The 23444-nt window shown below is 41.5% G+C and overlaps 1 protein-coding gene across 1 annotated transcript in view; it reads left to right on the top strand.

Annotated features, from left to right (window-relative positions):
• The window catches only part of LOC107188854 (von Hippel-Lindau disease tumor suppressor), an 81146-nt gene extending 57985 nt beyond the window's left edge, over positions 1-23161 (top strand). The window contains exons 3-4 of the mRNA XM_015577234.1: positions 21641-22033; positions 22463-23161. Coding sequence (XP_015432720.1) covers positions 21792-22033; positions 22463-22727 — 507 coding nt within the window. The 5' untranslated portion in view covers positions 21641-21791 and the 3' untranslated portion in view covers positions 22728-23161. The remainder of the gene's footprint in view (positions 1-21640; positions 22034-22462) is intronic.
• Positions 23162-23444: the final 283 nt, after the last annotated feature.

Consider the following 23444-nt stretch of genomic DNA (forward strand, 5'->3'; position numbering starts at 1 on the left):
CAAATCCTAACACCGCTCTCTCCGCCCATCTCTCTGTGTGTGTGTAACTTATATCGACTTCCCCTCGTTCGTCGCCAAACAGACTTTAATTACTGTTTTCCTAGATCTTCGTTCCTCGTCTCTTTCTTCCATCTCCCTTTTTAAATCGCGTTCCGGCGAGACTGTCGCTTCCTCTGTGGCGGTGTAATGTTAAAGTTTCCTCGGAATATCACCGTTTTTTTCTCTTCTTAACTGGGATTAGCCCACCGTTCACTTCCAGTCGTATCGCTTCGGGGGACTGACTTTCAGCAGTTGGGTCTTTGGTGTTGGCGAGAAAGCTTGTACTAGTTTCTGGAATTTAACGAATTCACCGCCATGTCGGGCACCGGTGACCGTCATAGGAATTTTATCATTCACATCACGACGGTCATCGGTGACCGACACAGGCCTTTCCATTCACCTTAGGTCGGTTATTGGTCATCGACACTGGACTTTATTTTCACCTTACGTCGATCATTGATCATCGACACTGGATTTTATTTTTACGCCCCATCGGTTACCAGTGACCTACACTGGACTTTACTGTTTACGCCACGTCGGTCACCGGTGACCGTCATGTAATAAAAATTCTTCCAACGAGGCCGTAAAAATTTCAGAAGCGGCTCGTCACGAGTCGTTGACGGGATCGAAATTCGCGTCATGGCCGGAGACGGGACAAGAAAAACCGGAGATAGCTTGCTTTGGGGGAGGGGGCCTTGAACAGAGTGTCTGGTTGGGAGGTGGAGGGCGAAGAAGATGATAAACGAGACAGGGCTCCGATAGAGTTCACGGGCAAACGGGCGGGCGAGCAACCTTTTTCCCCAACTTTTCGATATCGATGAACCGCGCGCGCGGGCCCCGCCACGATAAAACGATCGACGTTTATTTACCGTCGTGTGACGCCGCCCAGAACGGAGCAACACGACCACGGGACATATTGTTCGACTAGCCTACGCGTATATAATTCTTCTGTCGTAGGGTTCGAAGATGGAATTGTGTGTGAATCGTTCGAGGCGGTTGGAAGAAAGGATATTTATTGACTCACTCTCGTCTTGGAGGGATATATTACAATGGGGAAGAAAACAAAATTTTGTTCATGTTGTTAGAGATTTAAGATCGGTTTCAGAGTACTTGAGGATCTTAATTTCATACTTCATTGTCGTTTTAGATAAATTGGTTGTGATTTTCAAAATAATCGAAACTGTTGAAATTTAACGTTTGCTACTCATCAGTACGAAATGTGAAAAATAATACCTTGCTCTTCGATATTAAAATGGTAATCGTATTTCTAGCACTTTCCTTTTAAAAAATTTTCGAATATTTGTAAAGAAGTATTCTGTTCCTCAGATGGCTGAATATCACATGGATGTCAATGGAAAGGTCATCGAAATTCAACTCGGCACTTAATTGTGAATAACTTGGAAATTTTTAATTTTGCAAGAATGAAACCATTAATAGTGATCTCGTCGATTTATTATTTGCGACAGTAATTCTATTCTCGATCATGTTCAGGGCGGTACCTTGAATTTACATACGTGCTTTGATTACCACGGATTTAGCGATAACACGGTTTATGATTCGAACACGGACGTTCGAGGATTAAAAATAGTCGCGACCGTAATTGTAACTGTGTAGTCGTAACCTGGTGTAATCTACGTATGTAGTAATTAAACCGTAAATATGCAAATTTTCGTTTTCCATATGCCGTCTTACAGAGAACAGGATCGATAATGGAATTTTTTTTAGAAATTATCAAGTTCAGAATAAAGTAGAGAATTAATCGATTCTTCGTGACTTTGTGTATCAAACAAGTGGATTAAATCGACAGTGCAGCAATAATATTTCAGTTCGATAATTTGTGCAACGATGAAAATAACAAAAACTGAAATGCAATAATGAACAATGAAACAGGTATACTCGATATAATTATTTCGCAATTTGCATCGTTGCTTGTGTAAAACAAACGGATCCTCTGATTATCAGGGCTCGGATTTCTCAATTAAAATGGTTTTCTTCTTTCCATTTTGTTCCTTTTATTGTCGAAATGATTATAAAACAGTGGTCGGTGGATGGTAATAATTAAATCAAATCCTAGCCGTTCTGTGTTATTAATATAATTATATCTTCCAATTAGTTTATCGATATTTTCGTTGGAACATTCTCGTTTAATTAATCATCCTTTTCGCTGACGAAGCATTCGTTACGTCGAGTTCGTACGGGCTTTACCTGCCCTGAATTTTACTGTTAACTATTTCTTACGAGTAGAAACATCCATGATAGTATAAACCTGAAGAGATAGAATTAAAATTAGAAATTAGAATAGAATTAAAATTAGAAATTAGAATAGAATTAAAATTAAAAAAATAGAATTTAAAACTGAACACTCTGGGCTAATGTTTCTGTAAAAATACCGACAAGAAGTCTGTAAACAAAAAACTATTCCAAGAAATTCTTGGCGGATTCGTTCAGCGAATCCCTTTCAAGTCGTTTGACCATCAAATATTAAATGGTTCATAAAAAGAAGGTAGAAACTTTGAAATCTCAGTCGAGTTAGTTACGAGTATATGCGTTCGATCCTTCAAGTACACAGTGAATCACCTTGAAAGGGCACGAGTGCAGTATCCTTTCAAAGGCTGTTTTCGAGAAATGCATCAAAACGCCTGAAAGCTCGCAGTTTTACGCTTGATATCTTGAAAACGAATGGTCGTACAGTAAAACTATTTCAAGGCTTCTTCACCGTGCACATAAAGGATCGATCGTACATAAAATCAACTCAACTAAGATTTCGAAATTCTTGCTGCTTCCTTATCACTAGGTCGAATATCAGTTTCAATCGTCAGTTTCAAAAATGAAAGTAATTCTTACACAATTTAACAATTCATTTTATACAATAGATATAGGTTTTTTATAAGTCATCGAGGATTTACTGTATTGTAGTTTTTTTTTATCTGTCTACAGTAGTATCATTTCGGATTGCGTTCTATTTGAGACATTTTTTCTCTCCTTCTATAAACACGGTATTTGTTAATACGAACGGTTCGAGGAGCCGCAACCATATCGTCTTTCGAGCAGTCGGTCTACAGAGGCTGGGCGAGAAGCAGTTTGTGCTAATTAGTCGGACGGAACTGCCTCGGAATCGACATTCGGGCTGTCTTCGCTGCCGCATCTTCACCTTGTAATCTTCCTACATGAGCAGTCGGTCTACAGAGGCTGGGCGAGAAGCAGTTTGTGCTAATTAGACTGCCTCGGAATCGACATTCGGGCTGTCTTCGCTGCCGCATCTTCACCTTGTAATCTTCCTACTTGTCAAATATCGCACGCCTGACGATCGTGTTTCCGTCACGACAGACGGAATGGTCGGCGCAATCACGACGTATTAGCGTCCGATTTCAAAGGGATAGGTCTTCCCCCCACTTGTAGTTTTCCTTCGAACCCCTCCCGGTTTCGTGTGACTTGCGAGTTATCGAGTTATTCGCGAAACGATCGCCAATATCCACCGTCTTAAACATTTCGAACCGTTTTGCTTCTTTAATTCAGAGTGAGCGATTTAGATGAATTTAATGGTTGTTCGATCATAATTGGACCGAAGGTACCAATTTATGGAAATTCACATTTCTTTGCTGGTGAATTCGTTGAACTGAAGTTCTGTCCAGGGATTTGTTGGTTTGTATTGGTTTCGTTTGGTTCAAGACGAAGTAAAATTTGTACTAATCTTAACGAAAGTATTTTTTTTATTATTAATATTATAATATGTAAGATTTCATTAACATTACTATTATTAAATATATTGTATATCACTTTCTACACGTCTGTATAACCCGAGATGAAGATTATATTTCAGTGGGTATTATGTTTTTAAATCTTTACTTTTAGTATCTAAACGTTCTTAAATTTTATGTCTACTTTCTGTGTATTTCCCATTCCTTAATTACAAATCATTTCAAAGTGTGAAATAATTTTATTCGAAGGGATGCAAACGTGAAGAATAAATACAGGGAATAGCAGGGTTAATACACTTAAAATAAAGTCAGTTAATTAAGGTGGTTTTATAAGACACTGTACAAATTTCCGCAACCATGTCAGGATTCGAATAATTCTCTTTTAGATGTTCATAGTACCCAAGATGGTACATTTCGTCATCGATTATCGTTACACAAGCCTTTTAAGGTTCGATTGTATAATGTACAATTCGTCGATTTCGAAAGTACAGATGCAACAAAACTGAACAGTAACGAAGTTCGACTACCTGCTGCGAAGGAGTTGAAACGAAGATAAAAGAAAGAAAAAAAAAACACAGAAAATATTACAATAGTTGCGTGCCGAAGTAAAAAAGAAACGCGCCATTTCTCATTTCACAAAACATTTCCCACGCAACCCGCTCGGAACAAGGGGAATAATTTATCGAAAGTCGATACCACTTCTGTCCTCGCTCCGCGCAAGCACACGGTGTAAAAAAAAAAACAATTTAGACAAAGGATTTACGACAAATTTACGCAGCTTCCATGAAGAGTGTATACATATAGCAGAGGTGAAAAAAAAGACGAAAAAAAAAAATGAGCGAGTTGATACATCGATAGGGTTTTATAGCTCGTTGCGAGTGCACTGTAACGTCGTAAAAAGACTGCAGAGAGAAAAAAAGAAGTAACAGCAAGGGTTATCGTGCCTTAAGAGACTCAAGTGCAGTCGCGTCGAAGGTTTACGTCCGTTCGTATAAAGTTTATTTCATTGTAATCCTGCTCGTTTCATCTTTCGTTACAACCCGTTCACGTTTACCTTCGAAAACGAAATCTCGGAGATCCCACGCGTTGCTCTACATTACTATAAACCCGACATCGTTCACCAGAACAATAAAATAATCCGTCGAGTTTCATTTAGAGAATATATTTCTCTTTCGTTCGATAAAATATTCTCTTCCGGTATGCAGAGCATCCCTAAGTGTCGCCACGAAAATTCCGGATCTTCTTTCTAAAAAATTGCGCAAGACAAAAGTTTCATTAAATTCAAGTATGAAGATAGAAATACGGTTGAACGAAATCACTCGCGAAATACAGTTCATCGAATGGAAATCGTGGAATCCCGATGGTCCTTCGGGACGCGAGTCAGCAAAAATTCGCAATTAATCGAATTCCGTGTGAGCCAGAACGGAGGGGGAAAGGGAATGGTTCGACACCGATTACCGCAGACGTTTCAGGGGACCTCCAGTCGCTTTTGTTCCCGACTCCGAGGCGATACCTACACCCACCCTCTCGTTCGAGATCCACATTACGACCACGACGACGGCGGTCCGGCTGTGTTCGGGCGCGTTGGAAGATCACAGGTCGCAAATTACAAGGGCTGAGCCCGTTGGGCTGCAGCAGTCAAGTGCACTCGCGACAGGCAAAGACGTTGCGGTTCGACGAATATCGGGGAGGATCGTCGATGCTCGAACTCAAGGGGTGGAAACGTTAACGGAGCAGCTAGTAGTTAATTCCACGGAATCACGGCCAACGGCGATTGATTAACGCCCGTTCACTTCCTCTCATTGTAAGGCCGTGCTTCGAGCTCGTTCTACTTGCGCGTGTTCTCGATCCTTAAGGTGGCTCACGAAAATCTGGAGTAATTATAAATTCGGTTGAAAATTTAATAGGATATTCTTAAAGGCTTTAATTTTCGATTGCTATACAAAAATCGCGAGGTCAACGATGAAATTGTGGAAAAAGAAACGTCGTTAAGCCTTGTGGAACTGTAGTTGATACTGAGAAGTTAATCACTTATTATTTAGATACAGAAAATGATATTTTCATAAAACATTAGGTGGTTATAGATTGTTTTTGTGGAGATTACGATGGCACGGAAAAATAGATATGTTAACGATTAAATAAAACTAAAAATTAAGGTGAAAGTATGCAAATTTAGGTTTCCATGCGTTTAGTAGTATCTTCTACGCATGTTTGCTATGAGCGTCAACGTCACTCGTTTTCCTTTGTATAGGACATTGGTTTAAATAATAGGGACATTGACCTTAGACAGTTAAAATTAACGGTTTCTGAGTAATTGGTATTCGAGTGGGTCGATTTAAATGGGACACCCTGTATGTGGCTCTCATTATCGAAGAACTTGCTCCACCCCTGGCTCAGGTTCGGCCGATATTAAGCCAAATTTCACACAGTCCCTCCCTCCTGTTTTCGTCGATTCGATCGTCATCTAAAAAACACAAATCAACGATAATGAAGAGTAGAATTTTGCGTGACAAGCGTGCGATTAGAGAAGCACGCAAACGACTCGCGGTGATATCTCGTGTTACCTTGCAACGAAGGTGAGAACCGACCGATTCCCCCACCTTACGACCTTTTCATCCCCCTCCGTGCGACGCCGCCACTGCCGCCCGTCGCCACCCTTATTTGTTCCGGGAGCCCAGGCGCAAACAATGGAAGGGGGATTACGGGCTGTTTACTATGAATTGAAATTCCTGTAAATTTCCTCTTTGTCGGGGTGTGCTCCTGCGATTCGTCGGAATTCATGGGCCTGCTCCGAGAATCTCTTAAGATTTCGAGACTATAAATTTCTATCCTTTGTCCGTTTTCTCGTTCTTCCGCTGTGTTTTGCATAAATACTTGGTACTTTCTTCATGATTTTTAGGGAATGAATTTTGACATAATTTTAAAAAAACCATGAAATTGTTTGGATAAATTTTGTAAAACGTAACAGCTGTAGTCATCACTAGACTACGGATGTTTATGCAAATTGACAATTCTCGACATTAATTTATTGAAATGAGATAAAAATTTACTTCCTGCATTAAACCGTCTTATGTTCATAATAATATATAAATATAACTAAATTTTATTAAAGTCTTTGTACTGTATTTTATATATTAAAATGTCCTGTAAATGCATAAACTTCCGGAGTTCTATTTGTCACAGCAGAAGCGTAGGATGGATGCAAAGCAACCTCGGTAATGGTCATTTCCGAATTTCTTGTTACAAGGAATGAAGAACGCCCGAAGGCGTTGTTTGCAGTCAAAGGGTTAAATAATTCCACATCATTATAATCTCACGGAAGAATAGAACGGCTCGGTGGAATTGCTTCTAGGAATTGTTATTTCTGTTTCGACCTTCATTTCTGTGGAAACAATCGAGTGTCCAGGTGACTTATGGCCGTGAGTGTACATACGTGCACGTACACACACGGATACGTGTTACGCGACAAACGTTCACTCTCCCCGTGTGACTGTGTCGTTGCATGCACGACGCGTGGACGTGCCGTTACCGAATACAAATCGCATTATCGTCGGGAAATCCGATTACGGACGAGCGTTTTATGTTACCGCGAAACTTTCGCGGCTCTGAATATCCACGTGATTCTTCCATTCTTCGGCACAGCCCCCACTCATCCTCTCCCACGCCACCGTCTGATCCTCTTACGCGTTACAATAAGAACCGCGTCGTTAGTCCCCTCGTATCCCATTTTCGTTCGCTCGCGCGTCGACTGCCTGTTAATATTCAGACAGAAACACACCGAGCGAATATATCGTGGTGTGAAACCGGAGTGTTGCTCTTGATCCTCGACTCACGCATACCTTTTGTATGCCGTTGCAATTCCACCGTGATACAGGATCGAAGGAAGATTGCTTCTCTATCGAGTGTAGTATAAAAGCTGCTGTACATTTATTAGTGAATGTTTTATACTCTATTATTGATCTTCATAACTTTCGAACTTTCGAACTTTCGAACTCTCGAATTCTTGAACTCTCGAACTGTTGAACTTTCGAACACTCGAAGTCTCGAACTCTCGAATTCTCAAACTCTCGAATTCTCAAACTCTCGAACTCTCGAACTTTCGAACTCTCGAACTCATAAACTCTCAAATTCTCAGACTTTGAAATTTTTAGGCTCTCAAACTTTCAAACTCATAAACTTTCAAACTCTCATACTCACAAACCTTCAAACTTTCAGCCTCTCTAACTCACACACCACCAAACTTTCAGACACCAAGACTCTCAAATTCTCAAACTCTTAAGTTTGACATTGCTTCAATTGAATTGTGAACGAGCAGTCGAACGATCAAATACTAAAAGAATTATTTTGGGTGAAAAAATTAAATCCCAAGATATACATATTGGGTTCACATGGTGTCGAATATACTGGGTGTCTGACCATTACTGACCTTATCTACTTGGATCGAACATTGATTCAGGGGCTCGACATGTCACATCTATATCGGTTTTTAGCTTTTTGTACCATCAACGATCTCTAACCTTATGTTTCCTAAAAGTAATTGTATAAATTTATAATATTGCATCATGTGTCACTCTTTCACTAAGCCCCTCAATTATTATCTCTTCGATCATATAGGATCTTCCGTTGCTTCATACGCATTCATCGTGAAAAAGAAATTACGTTACACATTCTCAGTGTGCTGATACACATTGCTATCAGTAAAAACAGAATAGAATAGTAATGGTCAGACGTACAAGATGCATTCGATTTTCTGCAATAAATTGAACTTCAATATATCGTCGCGGTATATTAACTCCGTCGTTAACTTAAAGTGCAATTCAAGGTAAGGTTATTGATCTCTCCCTCCTTGGGAATTATATCATTCCGAATACCATCTGTCGTCTATAGACAAGCCCGCAATAGAGGGTAACTGTTCCAGCAGCTACGACAAATTAATATCATATGGGGCTGGTTTACACAGGATGTGTTATCGTAGCGATGTTTATCTCAGAAGTTGTTTAACAAGCTCTCTATATCCGCAAACATCCACGAATACAGCCCTGTTTATTGTGTTCTCATTGTGTGCACGTCTTCGCCTTGGTGGCCCCTCTGTATTCCGTAAAGCGACCGAGTCTCCTCTTGTTTGCGTTCCATTTCTGAACTTTTCACGAGGCAGTGGTGTGCGGATAATTTGCGTGTTTATATGTGTGACGAGGAAATACCACGACGGATAATGATTCGATGTAAATATAACGATAAAAAATACCAAGAAAATTCATCAGAAACGCCGTGAGTACTCGAAGTTACAAGGATATGGACCAGAAGAAGTATAACATATTTTCGATCTGTTTCAGAGCGCAATGCTACGCGGGGACTCGGCCAACAGACTCGCATTCTGATTGGTCGGGGTTTTTCGTTAATATCTCGTTAACAAAGCCTCGGATAACATTTTTCCCAAGGAAAAAATTGTTTCAAATCATTCCAGGAACCCCTCATTCCCAGAGTTGAAGCTATTTCGAGACACCCTGTATATACGCCTTTCGTAGTAAATCGTTTAACTCACTCTTATAACGAGTACCAGTGTACAACTGCGCGTGAAAGGATTAAAGACACAATTTTCCCCAAAAAACTAAAGCTCTTTGATCAGATACACAAGCGGTCGTGGACACAGATAGGGAGGGAATGATTAACACCGGTACCCGTTGCTGTTTCTATTTGCTCGATCCCCGATGATCTATGCCGGCGATTACTCCGTTGATTCCAGTCACGTAGAGCCCGTTCCTTCATCCGCGGGCGGCCGTCCGTCCGCCCGCTTTGTGGCCGGACCCGGAGGTTGGCAAACAAACGAAAACGCCCATTGTATATCGATTCCGTTCGCGCCCGATCGCGGGAACAATGGAGATAATTGAGCGTACGAATTACGACAGCCGGAAATACAGGGTGGAAACCGTAGGCGTGGATGGCGCCACCGGGGGCATCGGCAATTAGGTACTAACGAGTGAGGAACAAGAAGAGCCAACGGGTTATTTGTAGAACGAACGGCGGTTCCCTTTGACGGGGACGTGGACGGGACACGGAGACAGGGACAGATCGGTCCCGAGAACAGTGGGATGTACCAGATGAGAAACGAACGTGTATACCAGAGGACTGTTTACCTTAATTGTTTACAGCTGATCCTTTTTGGAATAGGATGAACGTCTTATTATCTTTGTCGCGTGGTACAGTTTATTGTTTAACGGTTTGACTGCCACGTCACCGAAATTATTACGTAGAACGTGTAGTAAAAGTTTTGTATAACCCTGAAATGGGTCATTCGGTGAGGTGATTTGGAATAAGATTTTCCTTAGGAAAGTGGTATCCGAGGCTTTGGTAACGAGGTATTAACGAAATTCTCCAATCAGAGCGCGAGTCTGCTGGCCGAGCTTCATACGTCTTAATAGTTCGAAATATTTAAAAATAATTATATTCAAATCCCTGTATTGTAGTCGAGGGGCATCAGTTCCAGCACTTATAGCATCCAGATAGTAAGTACGTATTAAAAATTACTTTCTAAATATTTTGTTAACTATATTAGGTTTAGGACGTATGAAGGTCCACCCATTTTTACTCAGAATTTGATACTCTATCGATTTATTGTTCTTAGAGCATAATAAGAGAAATGTTTCATACTTACAGTTAATCACCTATTCCAGGCCATATAAAACACCTTCCGTTTCCTCAAAAAATTGTAGCAAATTGCAAAAAAGAAAAATCCGATTTTCTGAAACCATCGCACTAACATAGCCCCGTAAAAAAAATTATTTCGGCTAGCTTTTCGGGAAAGGGACCACTGTGAGACGTCGCGCGAGATTAGGCCGTGTTTTTTCGGTGGTCGGGCTCGAGTTGGATGTTTCCACTGGCCTGGCCGCGGATCCCAAGCCTGAAACGGATTCCGGCCGACGATCAAAGCTCTCCTCCCTACACTGTCCTGATTGTCCCCCACCCTTGGCCACGGGAAATTTTCTTGTTTCGCGAGACCGCGCCCGGTTAAAGTTCGCTTCGATTCCCTTTGAGCTGGCGGTGCCCCTCCGGCCGCTTTGAACGGCCGCCAAGCCTCGACCGCTTCTCTCCGCATTCCGCGATGGGATTACGGTTTTCCGCCCGTTTCCCCCGCAACCCTTCTTCTCCCTAGCCATCGCTGGAAAATCTGGCGCCCGGTTCGAAATTAGAAGAATCAGGCCCGATAAGAACACCCGGATGGCGTCGCGGCGTTCCCCTGGACGAGAATTAATGGGCTCCGCCTCTCTTATCCGAACGGTATCGGGAAACTCGGAAATTAAGGTGGCTAATGGGTCCATTCTTTTCGGAGATTTCTCGCCCGATACCTCGCCACCATCAGCCTCCGCCGAACTGAAACAAAATTGGCGAAACTTTGATATTTTTTTTCTTTATTCCGGTATCTTTCGATCCAATTGCAATTTAAAGGTTTCTTAATGTTGCTAGGACGTTACACTGGTTGTCGATGACACGTTTACCTCAAAATAATATATTAATTAAGTATTCAATAAATTATAAAAACTAATATTGGTAATCATTCAAATTTTATTTAAAATAGTAACCTTTTTAATTAAATTGTTCGTTGTTCTTTGTAGTATAGATGCAGCTTAATATAGCAAGTTATATGTTATCCATAAAGTGTGACGTCATTATTAACAATGAGATGCGAAATGTTATACATACTTATTACAGACTTGTCGAACGGATAGAATCTTGTAACAGGTTATAAAAAGAATCTTGTATAGCAAGGGTATATGACAATTTGTTATATACCCTTATTGCAGACGCAGCTTAACATTTACTTGCATATTCGATAAGTGTCCTTAATACTTACGAGCGTAAATTCACACGTAGCTGGATCGAGGACCGTAGCAGGATTAAGCTTACTGATCTCGTGGCTCATTCCTTTTGCACGTTCTTGTCTGTTAAGCACCGAAAGGCTAGGGAAATTTTAAACATTCGAAATAATAGCGAATATAGGAGAGAATACGAAAATTTACGGCGACTGGCTAGTTGTATGAATAAATTCTACGATTATACAAGAATTAACAAAATATGCTTTTTGCTGTGTATTTAATAAAATTCTAACTCCAATTTTCCAATTTTTCCAATTTTTAGTGTCAAACATTGGTGTTTAATTTTTTCTATTTTAAATAAATTTCCTCGATAATTTTTGTGGAGTTATTCCCTTCGACAAATGAACGGCTCATTTGACACTTTTATGACATCATCGTTCGTCATACCGTTAATATCGAAGATGGTTCGAGTTAGTGAAACAGAAAAAAAATCCCAAGTAAAATAACCTAACCGCGCCGTCATTCGAACTCGTAGGACCCACTTTCGATTTTTTCATTTATCATTCTTTCGAATCGAAAAACCAAGTTTTCGTTCCATCGTGGCTTCCTAACGCAGGAACCGGCGCCGGTTTCACCAGGCTGAACGCTTCTTTTTTCCGCGGGAAAATCGGTCAAAAATGAAAGAAATTGTTTTGGCCCCGCGACACGTATCGAATTTCGTAATTAATATTTTCCATTTCGACATTGGCCGTTCTTTCATGTCCTGGCCGCTGTGACTCTGTGTGTGTTTTTTATTTCGTTCGTTTGCGGTACCGCGACGCCACTCGAGTTTTAATTTCGAGCGAGCACGCCTCGCCCCCGAGTGTCTGGTTCCAGACCATTGTGGAATTTTTTTCTGGTCCCTGGTCGAAGGGCTCGTCGTTTTACGAAACCGAAACTGAGCTTTTCGATTGTTTCTCGAAATGCATCTTTAATAATGTCTCGGACTGCAACCTGCCCGTCAGTTCTTTTTCTGTGCAATTCGCGTAACGTGTTTCTCTTTATTGTCCAGAGTTTAATAATTCATTTAGAGTTATGTAATAATTATATGGAAATATACGAAAGATTTTTGTTAGATAGGTATACTGCCCATTATTCCCGAATGAAGATGATACAGATTCTTATTAACTCGTCGAATCGCCACAAAATTGTGTTGTCACGAATAAAACAAAAGAATAGAATATACATCGGGGCATTATGTCCACGAATTTCTACCATTCGTATTACCATTCCCAATGCATAATGATACTGGGGTATTAATGACCTATTTCAGACCGATTCAGAATTATAATATATAAACATTTCACACAAATCAGAAATTATGCGTTGAGATTGGTAATACGTGTATAAATACATAGACAAAACTATATATGCGCCATACTATCAGACGAAGTTTTTCTAAGAGCTTGCCACTCGAAAATAAGTAATCAAGGTTAAAACGACTGCTTCCTATAATAATTACACTGTCAGTCCAGACCACCGTGACTATAGAAAGGGAATCTCTTCGTATTCTACTTCTCGCAATAAGGAGCCCAATATGAACGAATTTTGTTCCAGCCACTCGAGTGACATTTTTTCTTTCCACAAAGAAACCAGCCAACCTATATAGAGTCGTAAGACCATTCAGAGACACGAACGCTGATTGGCCATTTACTTTTCTCCCCCAGTCTAATGCACCGTCGCGCCCCGGTACAACAGAAAGTGCGCAATTTTATTTCGTACCTTTTCATTTCCACGAGCCTTATATTTATCGCGCGACGAGCGCCCGTGTACACGGGGACGAGGAACGCTTGTCGCGTTTCTTTTCCATCGCGTGAGAGGGGGGGGGGGTGGACCGAGAAAGCACTTCCTCGGAAACGTAATAAAGCACCTGTGCATCTGTCACACCCCGTGGCTCGCTTGCAGCCCGCAATTTCTCGCCGCGGCGCCGGTCTAAGTAAATATTACTCGGGCGACGGTGGAGATTGCTTGGTAAGAAGGCCTCACGTCTTCTTGCTGCGGACCGTTTCGCCTCTGTCCGCTGGCACAATTAAGGCCCGGTACTGCCTGCTTCAATTGCTGAATTCTTGTTGCTCCTATTTTGAGAAATCCTTGAATTGCTGAATTTTTGTTTATCCTGTTTGAATTGCCGAATTCTTGTTGATCCTTCTCAGGTTGTTGAATTCTCGTTTATCCTTTCTTGAGGAATTCTTGAAATGCTGAATTCTTGTTTGTCATTTTTTGAGAAATCCTTGAAATGCTGAATTCGTGTTTGCCCTCTTCTGAGGAATTCTTGAGTTGCTGAATTTTTGTTGATCCTTCTCAAGTTGCTGAATTCTTGTGTATCGTTTCCTGAGGAATTCTTGAAATGCTGAATTCTTGTTTGTCATTTTGGGAGGAATTCTTGAAATGCTGAATTCTTGTTTGTCATTTTTTGAGGAATCCTTGAATTGCTGAATTCGTGTTTATCCTCTCGGTCACTCGTAAGAAATCGCTTCAAACAATTCTACGGTGTCTGTTTGTTGTCTTGTCTGAAGATTTCAGAATACACTTATTAACAGTATTTCAGAAAATTATTAACAGTAAAGTACCTTTGGTTGTTAAAAAAATCGTAAGACCAGGGGTCAGTAGGTGAATCTTCGCAAGATATTTGTTGGTTACGAGAATGCAGTTTTAGAGACATCCATTTTCACGTCTATTTATCTTAAAAAAAAAAAAAAAAACGATTGATCGATATCCTGTCGTGGCGATGAGACAATATACATCGCACAGATTGCGGGGAAGATGGAGTATTATCCGATGAGAAAGAGTCACGTTGGGGACTTAATCGCAGGCTGGCAGGTCCCGAGCTCAATTAAACGATTGTTTCACCTTTATTGAACTTTTTTCACGCGACCGATTTGTTAACGACGTTTTACATAAATCGTTTGAAAAGCGGACGGGGATATTCTTCGTTGACAGAATCGATCGGTTTAATGTAACCACGACGAAACAGACTGTGAATGGTGATTAATTTCTTCTGGAAACATTAACGGTTCAGGAAGAGGCGAAAGTGAGAATCAGAGTATCTATTAAAGATTTCATAAAACGAGAGTCCCTTGAAATTAATGGTCTGTCAGTTGGGCATGGAACAATTTCTCGACAACTTGGGTAATGTAGTTAACCCTTCCTCGGATTGTGTAAGTAAGCTGTAATGCGTGCTGGTATAATTATTTGAAAATTTATGTAATCCTTTATTATTTCACCAAGTTTTTAAATGTTGCTAAGCATATTCGTTTGCACTTACAAGTTCTAGAAATTTTCCTGTGAAATAGGTACCTCAGACAGGTCTGGGTTAGGTACGCAGGGCAAAAATCGTAAAGTATCGTCGGAACAACGAAGCGTTGATCCTCTTTTACCTCATAAACTAGCTTTGCCTGGCAATTACGCAAATTACCGATCGCTGTTTTCGTTGGAGCCCCACCTGACTTCCTCCCTACTGTATCCTTGTCATGTGCACGAGTTTAGTCGCTGATCGTTTGAATTATAACGCCGCACGTCACCTCCACGCGAAGTGAATATCTCTCCGACGTGAGAGGTTCCGCTGGTTTCCGTTTCGGAAATTGTTGCCAGTGATGCGATCAACAAAAGTCACGCGCTAGGAATTTTAACAAACGTAATTGTTCCATTCCTTGGTGATTTATGGGCTTGTTGACCATTCTCGGGGGCCAGGCGGTCACGAAAATTCAGTGTTCGTACGGTATTAAAACTTCGTCTAAATTAAATGGTTAAATAATCTGAACTGAAACAAGTAGGAAACATACGTTCCAGTACAAGTAAGCAATTCCATTAAAAATTAAATAAACAGGAGATTCTTCTAGATACCTGGAGTTCGATGGACGAAGAAACCCAGAAGAACTTCCTTAAAAATCGTCCGCATACGCTCGCGATATTTATGTCTTTCGGTGAACCGCGTTTATTCCCGAACATTTATCAGGATAGCGTAAAGGAACTCGAAAAGATACCGCAGTCCGGTGATATACCACCGTCGTATTCAAATTCGGATGCGAACACTGCCGCCGTTTCTCGAGCTTTTCGTAAAACAAGCACGAAAGCTTTCCAACTCGCGGATGTATTCTTCCCAGTAGGGCGATTTACTCGTTACGAGGATTTCGCGCGCCATCGAGCGGTACCAGCTTCGTTAATTTTAACGTCGTATCGTGATCCGCCGACCCGATCGATTTTCTCTTGTCCCCGTGTCGTTTCAGATTGAAAAGCCTGAATGCACTGTAACAGAAGTTCTAAACGCATGATTTATACAGGGCGTTGAATTCTTGTTTATCCTTTCTTGAGGAATTCTTGTTGATCCTTTTAAGTTGCAGAATTCTTAGCGATCTTTTGCATGTTGCTGAATTCTTGTTTATTCTCTCTTGAGGAAGTCTTGAATTGATCAATTCTGGTTTATCCTCTTTTTTGGAATTATGGATCACCCTCTTCTGAGACATTTTTGAATTGCTGAATTCTTTTTCTTCCTCCTTGAATTGCTGAATTCTTGTTGATCTCCCTCAAATTACTGAATTCTTGTTGCTCCTTCTCAAGTTGCTGAACGGTAGTTTATTGTCTCTGAAGGAACTCTCAAATTTCCGAATATTTGTTTATCTTTACAGTTACAACGTGCGAAGGAGTTGTGGTGTCAACTTACTCGAAATTACACCGCATCACCAACCACAAATCGCGACAACTGACATTTTTCCAATCGAAATTCGGCGAAACGAAGAATCAAACCGCTCGTAGATCGTTACTCTCCTCATAATCCTTGCACTATTAATCCTTTAATTCTGGTACACAATCCGCAGCATCTAAGATTCTTTCCGATCGAAATTCAGCGAAACAAAGAGGAAAACCGCTCGTGGGTCGTTACCCTTGTCATAATCCTTGAGCTACTAATCTTCCGATTCGTTTATACCGGGCGAAACTTTCGACTGGAAGTTCGACTCCCGCGAGGAGAGGGCTCGTCGTCGCGATAAATCGCGAAAGATATACGGAATAACTTCTTATTGCAAACGGGGTGGTGAGGTGGGCGGAGGGCGGTCGCGGGGGCTCATAAATCTTGCTTTTCCTTGTCATCGCTAATTCGGGGCCCGCGACGCCTCCAACGTTCCCGATCTGCCCCCTCCCCCTTTGGCATTCCGTTCGTCCGTTTTACGGTTATCGATAGGCGACAGGCGAAAAAGTTTTAATGAAACAGCCGGGCATAAAATTCCAACGCCTTTCGACGACGTCCGCTTTTATGACGGCGACGGGTTAAACGCCAGGAATTATATCGTTCCCTGAGGCGTTGGAACGCGTGAGGGCAGTTGGAATTAATTATTCACGGGAATACACAGCGTTCCTTTTTTTGATGGGTCGTGCGTGAAACGAGAGGTTTGTTGCTAATGATGGACTCGAGATATATGGGGGCTATTGCTTGGAGATTAAACGCAGTGAATCTGAGAGGTTTACTGTACGAAATATTTACGCCGGTGGTAATTTGTCCTCGTATCGAAAGCAGAGGTGGGCAAATTTGTTATTCTAAGTAAAGAGTTTCAGGTAACGAAAAGAAGATAAGGAAGGTATTTTACCATTTTTAATCGATTAACCTTCGTACCATGAATGCAGGGGCACTTTGACCCATATGTAGCAGTTGTGGTATCCTTTTTAATTATACGTAAATGCAATATATAAAATTGAAGATAGACATAAAATTTTACGCACAATTCCTTCTTGAAATCCATCAATACAATAGAAATTCCGTTATGGGTCAAACTGACCCTGCATTTTTCTGCCCTTTTTACCAAAGCAGTGTGATAAAAATGATGAAACAATCTATGCGATGATATATCGGTCTCGAATCCTTCGAACGCTGGTCAAATTCGCGTCAGCCGAGGAGTTTCATCGCGAAATTATTGTCGAGGTTACGGTCAAGCGCCGAGAGGAAATTAGCTCCAGGTACAGCGACGACCGAGATTCACAGACGTGAACGGTATACAAATAGAATCGAGAATGGGTACGATGGACAGAGTGAGACAGAGAAAGAACGTTCGAGGATTTTTCAATTTAATTTCCATCGCTAAACGATGCACGCCACTGGAAAAAATCGATCAGTGTCGTATGCGCGGGTATTATCAAACGAAAATCTGCTCGGTGCCCGGTCGTTGCTGAGGCTTCCACTTTTCCCGGGGAAAAAGGGACGTAATGGAGTTTCGGCGTCCCGCCGCCATTGTTTTCCCAGCTTTATAAGCCGACAGGAGTGAGCGCCGGCGAACGATTCGGCCTGGGAAAACGATTTTTCCGAAGTGGCGGGAATGAGACGAGGACCGTGGCTGAAACCTTTGAAATTCGACTATTTTCCGGATTTAACACTCGTGTGTGCCTGTGACCGAGTCACCGGTGACCCGTCGACGAACAAAACGTTTCGTTTGTCGAAGTGAACTAATTTTACAAAAATAAAACGTATAGAATATACAAAAATTGAGCACCAATTTAGAGTGCTTAAATAAAATAATAATAGTTTTAGTGTTTTGTTACTAAGATTAGAAAAAATTCAGGAGAACCGGAGATAGTCGTTTTGGGCTAATGTGTCTTTCACACGTTCGAGATTGATGATGAATGAAACTTTTCTCGATTTGGTATGGTCCCCCTTCTTGGTCACGTGTGGCGTCAACTGACCTGATTCGTTTATCATGAATATTTGCGATTAATTTGTGTTGGTGGTTATTGCCACGGGGCGCAGGTCCCTTTGACTGGAATTTTGTAAGAGATCTACCGAACTGTTAACGAACCTCAATCGGTGCTATCTGTAGGGTGAAAATTCAGTTCTCTGGTAGTCACGTTTAATTAACGGAGAACAGGTGTAGGTCTCTTAGCTTGCTCGAGCACAAGTATTGATATATTGTAGCATAATAAAATATATGACTCCTTCTAACACACCTTGAGGGAACAAAAAAATGAACAAGTTGCAACAATCGAGGACATGAAATGTGACAATTTATAAACTAATACTAAAGATTTAGTATAGTTGTTGAATACACACCACTGGGTTCCTGAAAATTGATTGTTTCAATGAAGCTGTCTCGTGACATACCTCGTTTCTCCCCTCTTGAATGCCAAATTAAAACGAAAAATATGAATCGTATGACATTAATTGCCATGAATAGCAGTAGAAGCTACACGTCTGAGGAATAGAACCGAGGCGATGCGCGTATCGTTGGACCCGTCACTCCGCCCGAAATTGTTATAATTTAACCGGCGAACCAGTCACGAAGGATCGTCGACGGTTTCGGTTAAACCGTACTCCGTGTATTTATAGTTCGGGTAATTCAGCTCTGTATCCGTTCCTCTCGACGTTTCTCAGTGACGAACGAGACCGTCAGGTGTACAGCTATTTGATTACCATCCCGTGATTGATTGCCTCGCCTAGATAAACGCGGCAGCGCGTTGACTTAATGTCGAATATTATTTAAATAAATTATTATATCACGTCTCTCGCGGTACCTGAATTCTTCTCCCCCTCACCAACCACAGATGAGATTCCTTTTTCGTAAACCCCACATCCGATCGATCGATTCTTCGACCCTTTCAACGATGCGCCCAGTTCTTACGATTTTTGATTCCGTCTGGAAAATGTCGAGACGTGTGACTGGTATTCTGAGGATCAGAAGTGTAGAGTAGCACCTCTTGCATTCGATCTGACAAGGAGGCACAAGGGTTCAAGGGTAAAATAAGTATATGTAGTCTAATATTTACAAAAATATTTATTTGGTAATTTTTTAATAGTTTTAGATTGAAAGGGTTATATATTTACGGACCTCATACACTTGTTGCGTGTTGATTACACACGAAATCGTTCTGATCAGAATTAGTTTCGATCGAACAGAGGAAAGTACCCAATGAAAGGTGGTGTAAGTCAAAAATAGAAAAAAAAAAACGTTTTTTCTGCGAAATGTTTCTGCGAAATATTCAATTGATTTATACCCAAAAAATTTCTCTAACGAAATTGTTGGAATCCACCGATAATATGCGCTCTACGACGGAACTCTACAAGCATGAATACAGCCGTTCCCTTAGCCGGGATTTTTATTGCATCCACTTGAAGAAGGGACTCAGGGTTGCTACGAACCAACGCAGTTAGTCGAGTCCGGACAGAGCCGCCGTCAAGACCTAATAGACACTTTTTTTGCTTCTTCAAAATTACAGACAGTTTTTAACACTTCATACTAGATTACGTGTATTATCATTATTAATAAAGTATATTTTAAACACCTTATTCCAACAGAAATGAATTCGTCGAAAGAAGAATTCATGTACATTTTATTATACTCGTGAAAATCATCTGTAATTTGTCTTCTAATTTCTCAGCTTCCACGAACCTGGATAAACTCTATTCTGTTTTTTCTTACCTTTATTATTATCCCAGTCGAGTGCATAAACCTGAGAATTTCGAAGATTTCACGTTTCTCCCGTGCAATATTCTCGAATTTCCGAAATTCCCACGCACCAGAAGAATCACGCGTGCGTCCGGTTTCCACGTGAACCGAGCGGTGTCGTTGATATTTTTTTTTTTGTCCCCACGACAGGGTGTCGAGCTCAATTTCACACTTGTTTTTGCCGAAATATTTACGGTTTTATCAGATTTCACAAGCGGCAGTTCCTTCGACCAAATATTTTCCTGTTTGGTCGCGGGAGTGGCGCGAAAGAGGGAGGGAAAAATCGCTCGGGCAAATATTCGAGCGATCTCTCGTTTTTTACACGTTGACCGGAACACGGGTTCCTGTTGACTCCGCAATTTGGTAACCGAAATTGTTTACACGCGATCGATTTTGCCAAATCCTCGGGGCTCCTCTTTCCATCCTTTTCCCCCGCGACCGGAGCTGTCCAGAAAAATTGATCACGTTCGAATTCTGTCGGTGAGGCGACCATATTTTTTGTTTTGCTTTTGTCACCTTTATATATTTTTCAGATTTTTCATTGCAACGAAGTTGCCCACGGGAAATTCGCGCGAAAGATGGTACAGGTTGGCTTTTTAGGGGAAATTCGTATGTCCACCTTGTTGGGATATGTGTTATCTTTGTTTTTGAGCAATATACATTACAGAACTGTAATTCAGATTGTAAAGAACAACAGATTTTCAGTTATACTTTATGTACTCTGCAATTATTATCCCATATTTACACAGATACACTTGTCTTCCATAAACATAACGTACAGACATAGACTCAATTAGGCTTCAATGATTAACTAGACTAAACTTTTAATCCTTCAAAATCTACGAGCACATACGATCACATCCTTGGATCGAAATGGCCTTCAGGAATCATCTGAAGGTCAAATCTAGATAAAAAAATAAAAAAAATAATATTAACTGGGATTTCCATTTAAGAGTATAAAATTGACCACAAAATGACCTATAAATTTGACCACTATGTCATGATCAAAATGACCGTCAGATGTCCCCTTTTAAACCCCAAAACATTTCTGCCAAACATTTTTCTAAAACTTCGTCCTTCCGAGTTAATATGGGGTACTCATAATTTCGTTACACTCTGTATACAAAAAGCAAACAAAAAGAGGGAGGCAAAATAGACACAAATAGGTACAAAAATGTAACAAGCGATGTAAAGGTGAAATCGTAGCCGCAATCAACTACGGCAATATTTATACAATTCCACGTATCAAACTATCAAAGAGAATTCCAATTACACGTTGTATAGACAGTCAATAACCACCACTCGTTGCAAGCAATCAGTATAATCCACCCCCAAAAAAACGTATTCCCGACCGAACACAGTACAACACCTCGAGAGCTCGTATCGTCGTCCAGCATTTTACACTCGCCATCCAAACATCCCAGCACACCGTGGTCCCGATACCCAAAACATAATTCCTTCTCCCCCGAGTTTTCCGGATCGGCAGAGGTCGTAAAAGTTCAGATACAGAGCGAAAGCAAGCGAGATAGAGACAGATGTCCGGATCAGAAAGGATTCGCTTTGCCCGTCGAGTAGACATCCTCGATTAATTCTGGTCCCCGTTGCCATTTTTTTTTTTTTTTGCTTTCAGTCGTTGAGAAACCTTAGGAGGAGAGAGAGAAAGTGGTCGGGGCGAGGTGTCGGGGAGAGAGAAAGAGGCGAGAGAGTTTCGAGTGGCGAGGGTTCCAAGCGTGTTCGGAGGGGGTTGGCAGGCGGAGGAGAGTGTAGACGTCGTCGCAAGAATGGGGGAGAATCCTCGTGAGCAGCAACAACAACAGCAGCAGCCGCTACTTCGTTCGATCAACAACGATCACAGGTCCTTCGTAAAGTTCATCAACAAAACGGTGCACAGCATCGTATTGTACTGGATCGATTACCAGGGCCAGGCGGTCAGCTACGGGGTGTTACCGCCTGGCGATTGCCTGGATATCGACACGTTCGTCACCCATCCGTGGATCTTCGTTGACAAGGAGACGAATGACAGGTAGGAGCCATTCGATTCCTTTTTCTTCATTTTCTTATTTTAATTCCGCCGGGGTTGGATCGAGCCAGCGAGAGTCGTTTGCTCCCCATCACTGTCCTCCTGTTGCTAGAATCGTTGCTGTATTCGTTAAAATCTCAATTCGTAATATCTGTAGGAAAAAGTTGTTCAGAACGATGATCTTGACAACATATTTAAAGGTCATTGAAATCGGTGAAGTGAAACTTCTGATTAATCACCCGACTTTTTTTATTGAAATAGTTGAAGTTAATGCAAAAACATAATGCGAATAGACTTAGCAACTCGAAGCAAGAAAAGATCTTACCTCTTTCTCCATTCGACACGATCCAGATAGGGGTATTTCCCACCAAAAAATGTCTCGGCTAGTTGACGCGTGCTCAGATGGTAGGCTGGATGGGGACACGTTTTCAGGTACACGGTGAATCAGAAGGACGTCTTCTTCCCGGAGCCGTGGTTCGCCAGGTATCGGGGCCTCAGGCGGAGCCAACTGCCCCAAAGGTGCGAACGAACCCACGTGCACATCACGCTGCCGGTGTACACGTTGCGTGAGCTTGCTCTGAGGGCGATCAAACGTCGTCTGTCCAACGATCGACAGGCGTTTCAGCTGGAAATACCGAGGAGCTTGCAGTACGAGCTGGCGACGATGCTGCCCAGGAACAACGATCCGAACTCGTAGCGATCGATCCACGACTGGTCTCCTCGGAGATGTATCATCGATCACTTCTAACGCGCATACCCTAATTAAAGAGGTTAGGTGCCATACGAATGGAAATTTGTTCGAGTAACGTCTCGAATAAGCTTGTATTCACGACAATCCTTTGGGTAACGCATTATTTTTTATCGGTGAAATAAATTTAGTCGAATAAGCAGCGGTGTAACTGAACTGACCATGCCACGAGGGATCTAGATAGGTAGCCTAAACTGGTATCAGTGGTTATGGTTTTGATACTGGGATTTTCAATCGGCGTTCACAGGTGTGTGGTCCCTTTGACACCTGTGTGTTACGTTCTCGTGATAGAATTTTCGAACTTTAATTGTTAATAGCAAAATGCTCTCGGGAGATGTGTATTGGAGAAACGTTCTTCGTCGATCGCTAGGACTATGGACTGTGCCAGGATACTCTGTATAAATTTTTCTGTCTATTTAATGTTACACGGACCTCGTGATCGACGTTTCCTTCTGTTATTATCTTCGTCCAACGACACTGGTGTACAAGGTAAATCGTTCAAGGTGTGCTTTTTCGGCAATGATGCATACGTTGGTTAAAGATTTTTAACGGAATTTTTGAGATTTTGCGTCGCGATTCGGCCGAGTTTCAGCCACGAATGAGCTATATCATGCACTGATGAATTAATCGATGTTTCTTGATCGGAGAGGAACCGGTGATAATTTT

Source organism: Dufourea novaeangliae, unplaced genomic scaffold, assembly GCF_001272555.1.
Source record: "Dufourea novaeangliae isolate 0120121106 unplaced genomic scaffold, ASM127255v1 scaffold141, whole genome shotgun sequence".
NCBI lineage: Eukaryota > Metazoa > Arthropoda > Insecta > Hymenoptera > Halictidae > Dufourea > Dufourea novaeangliae.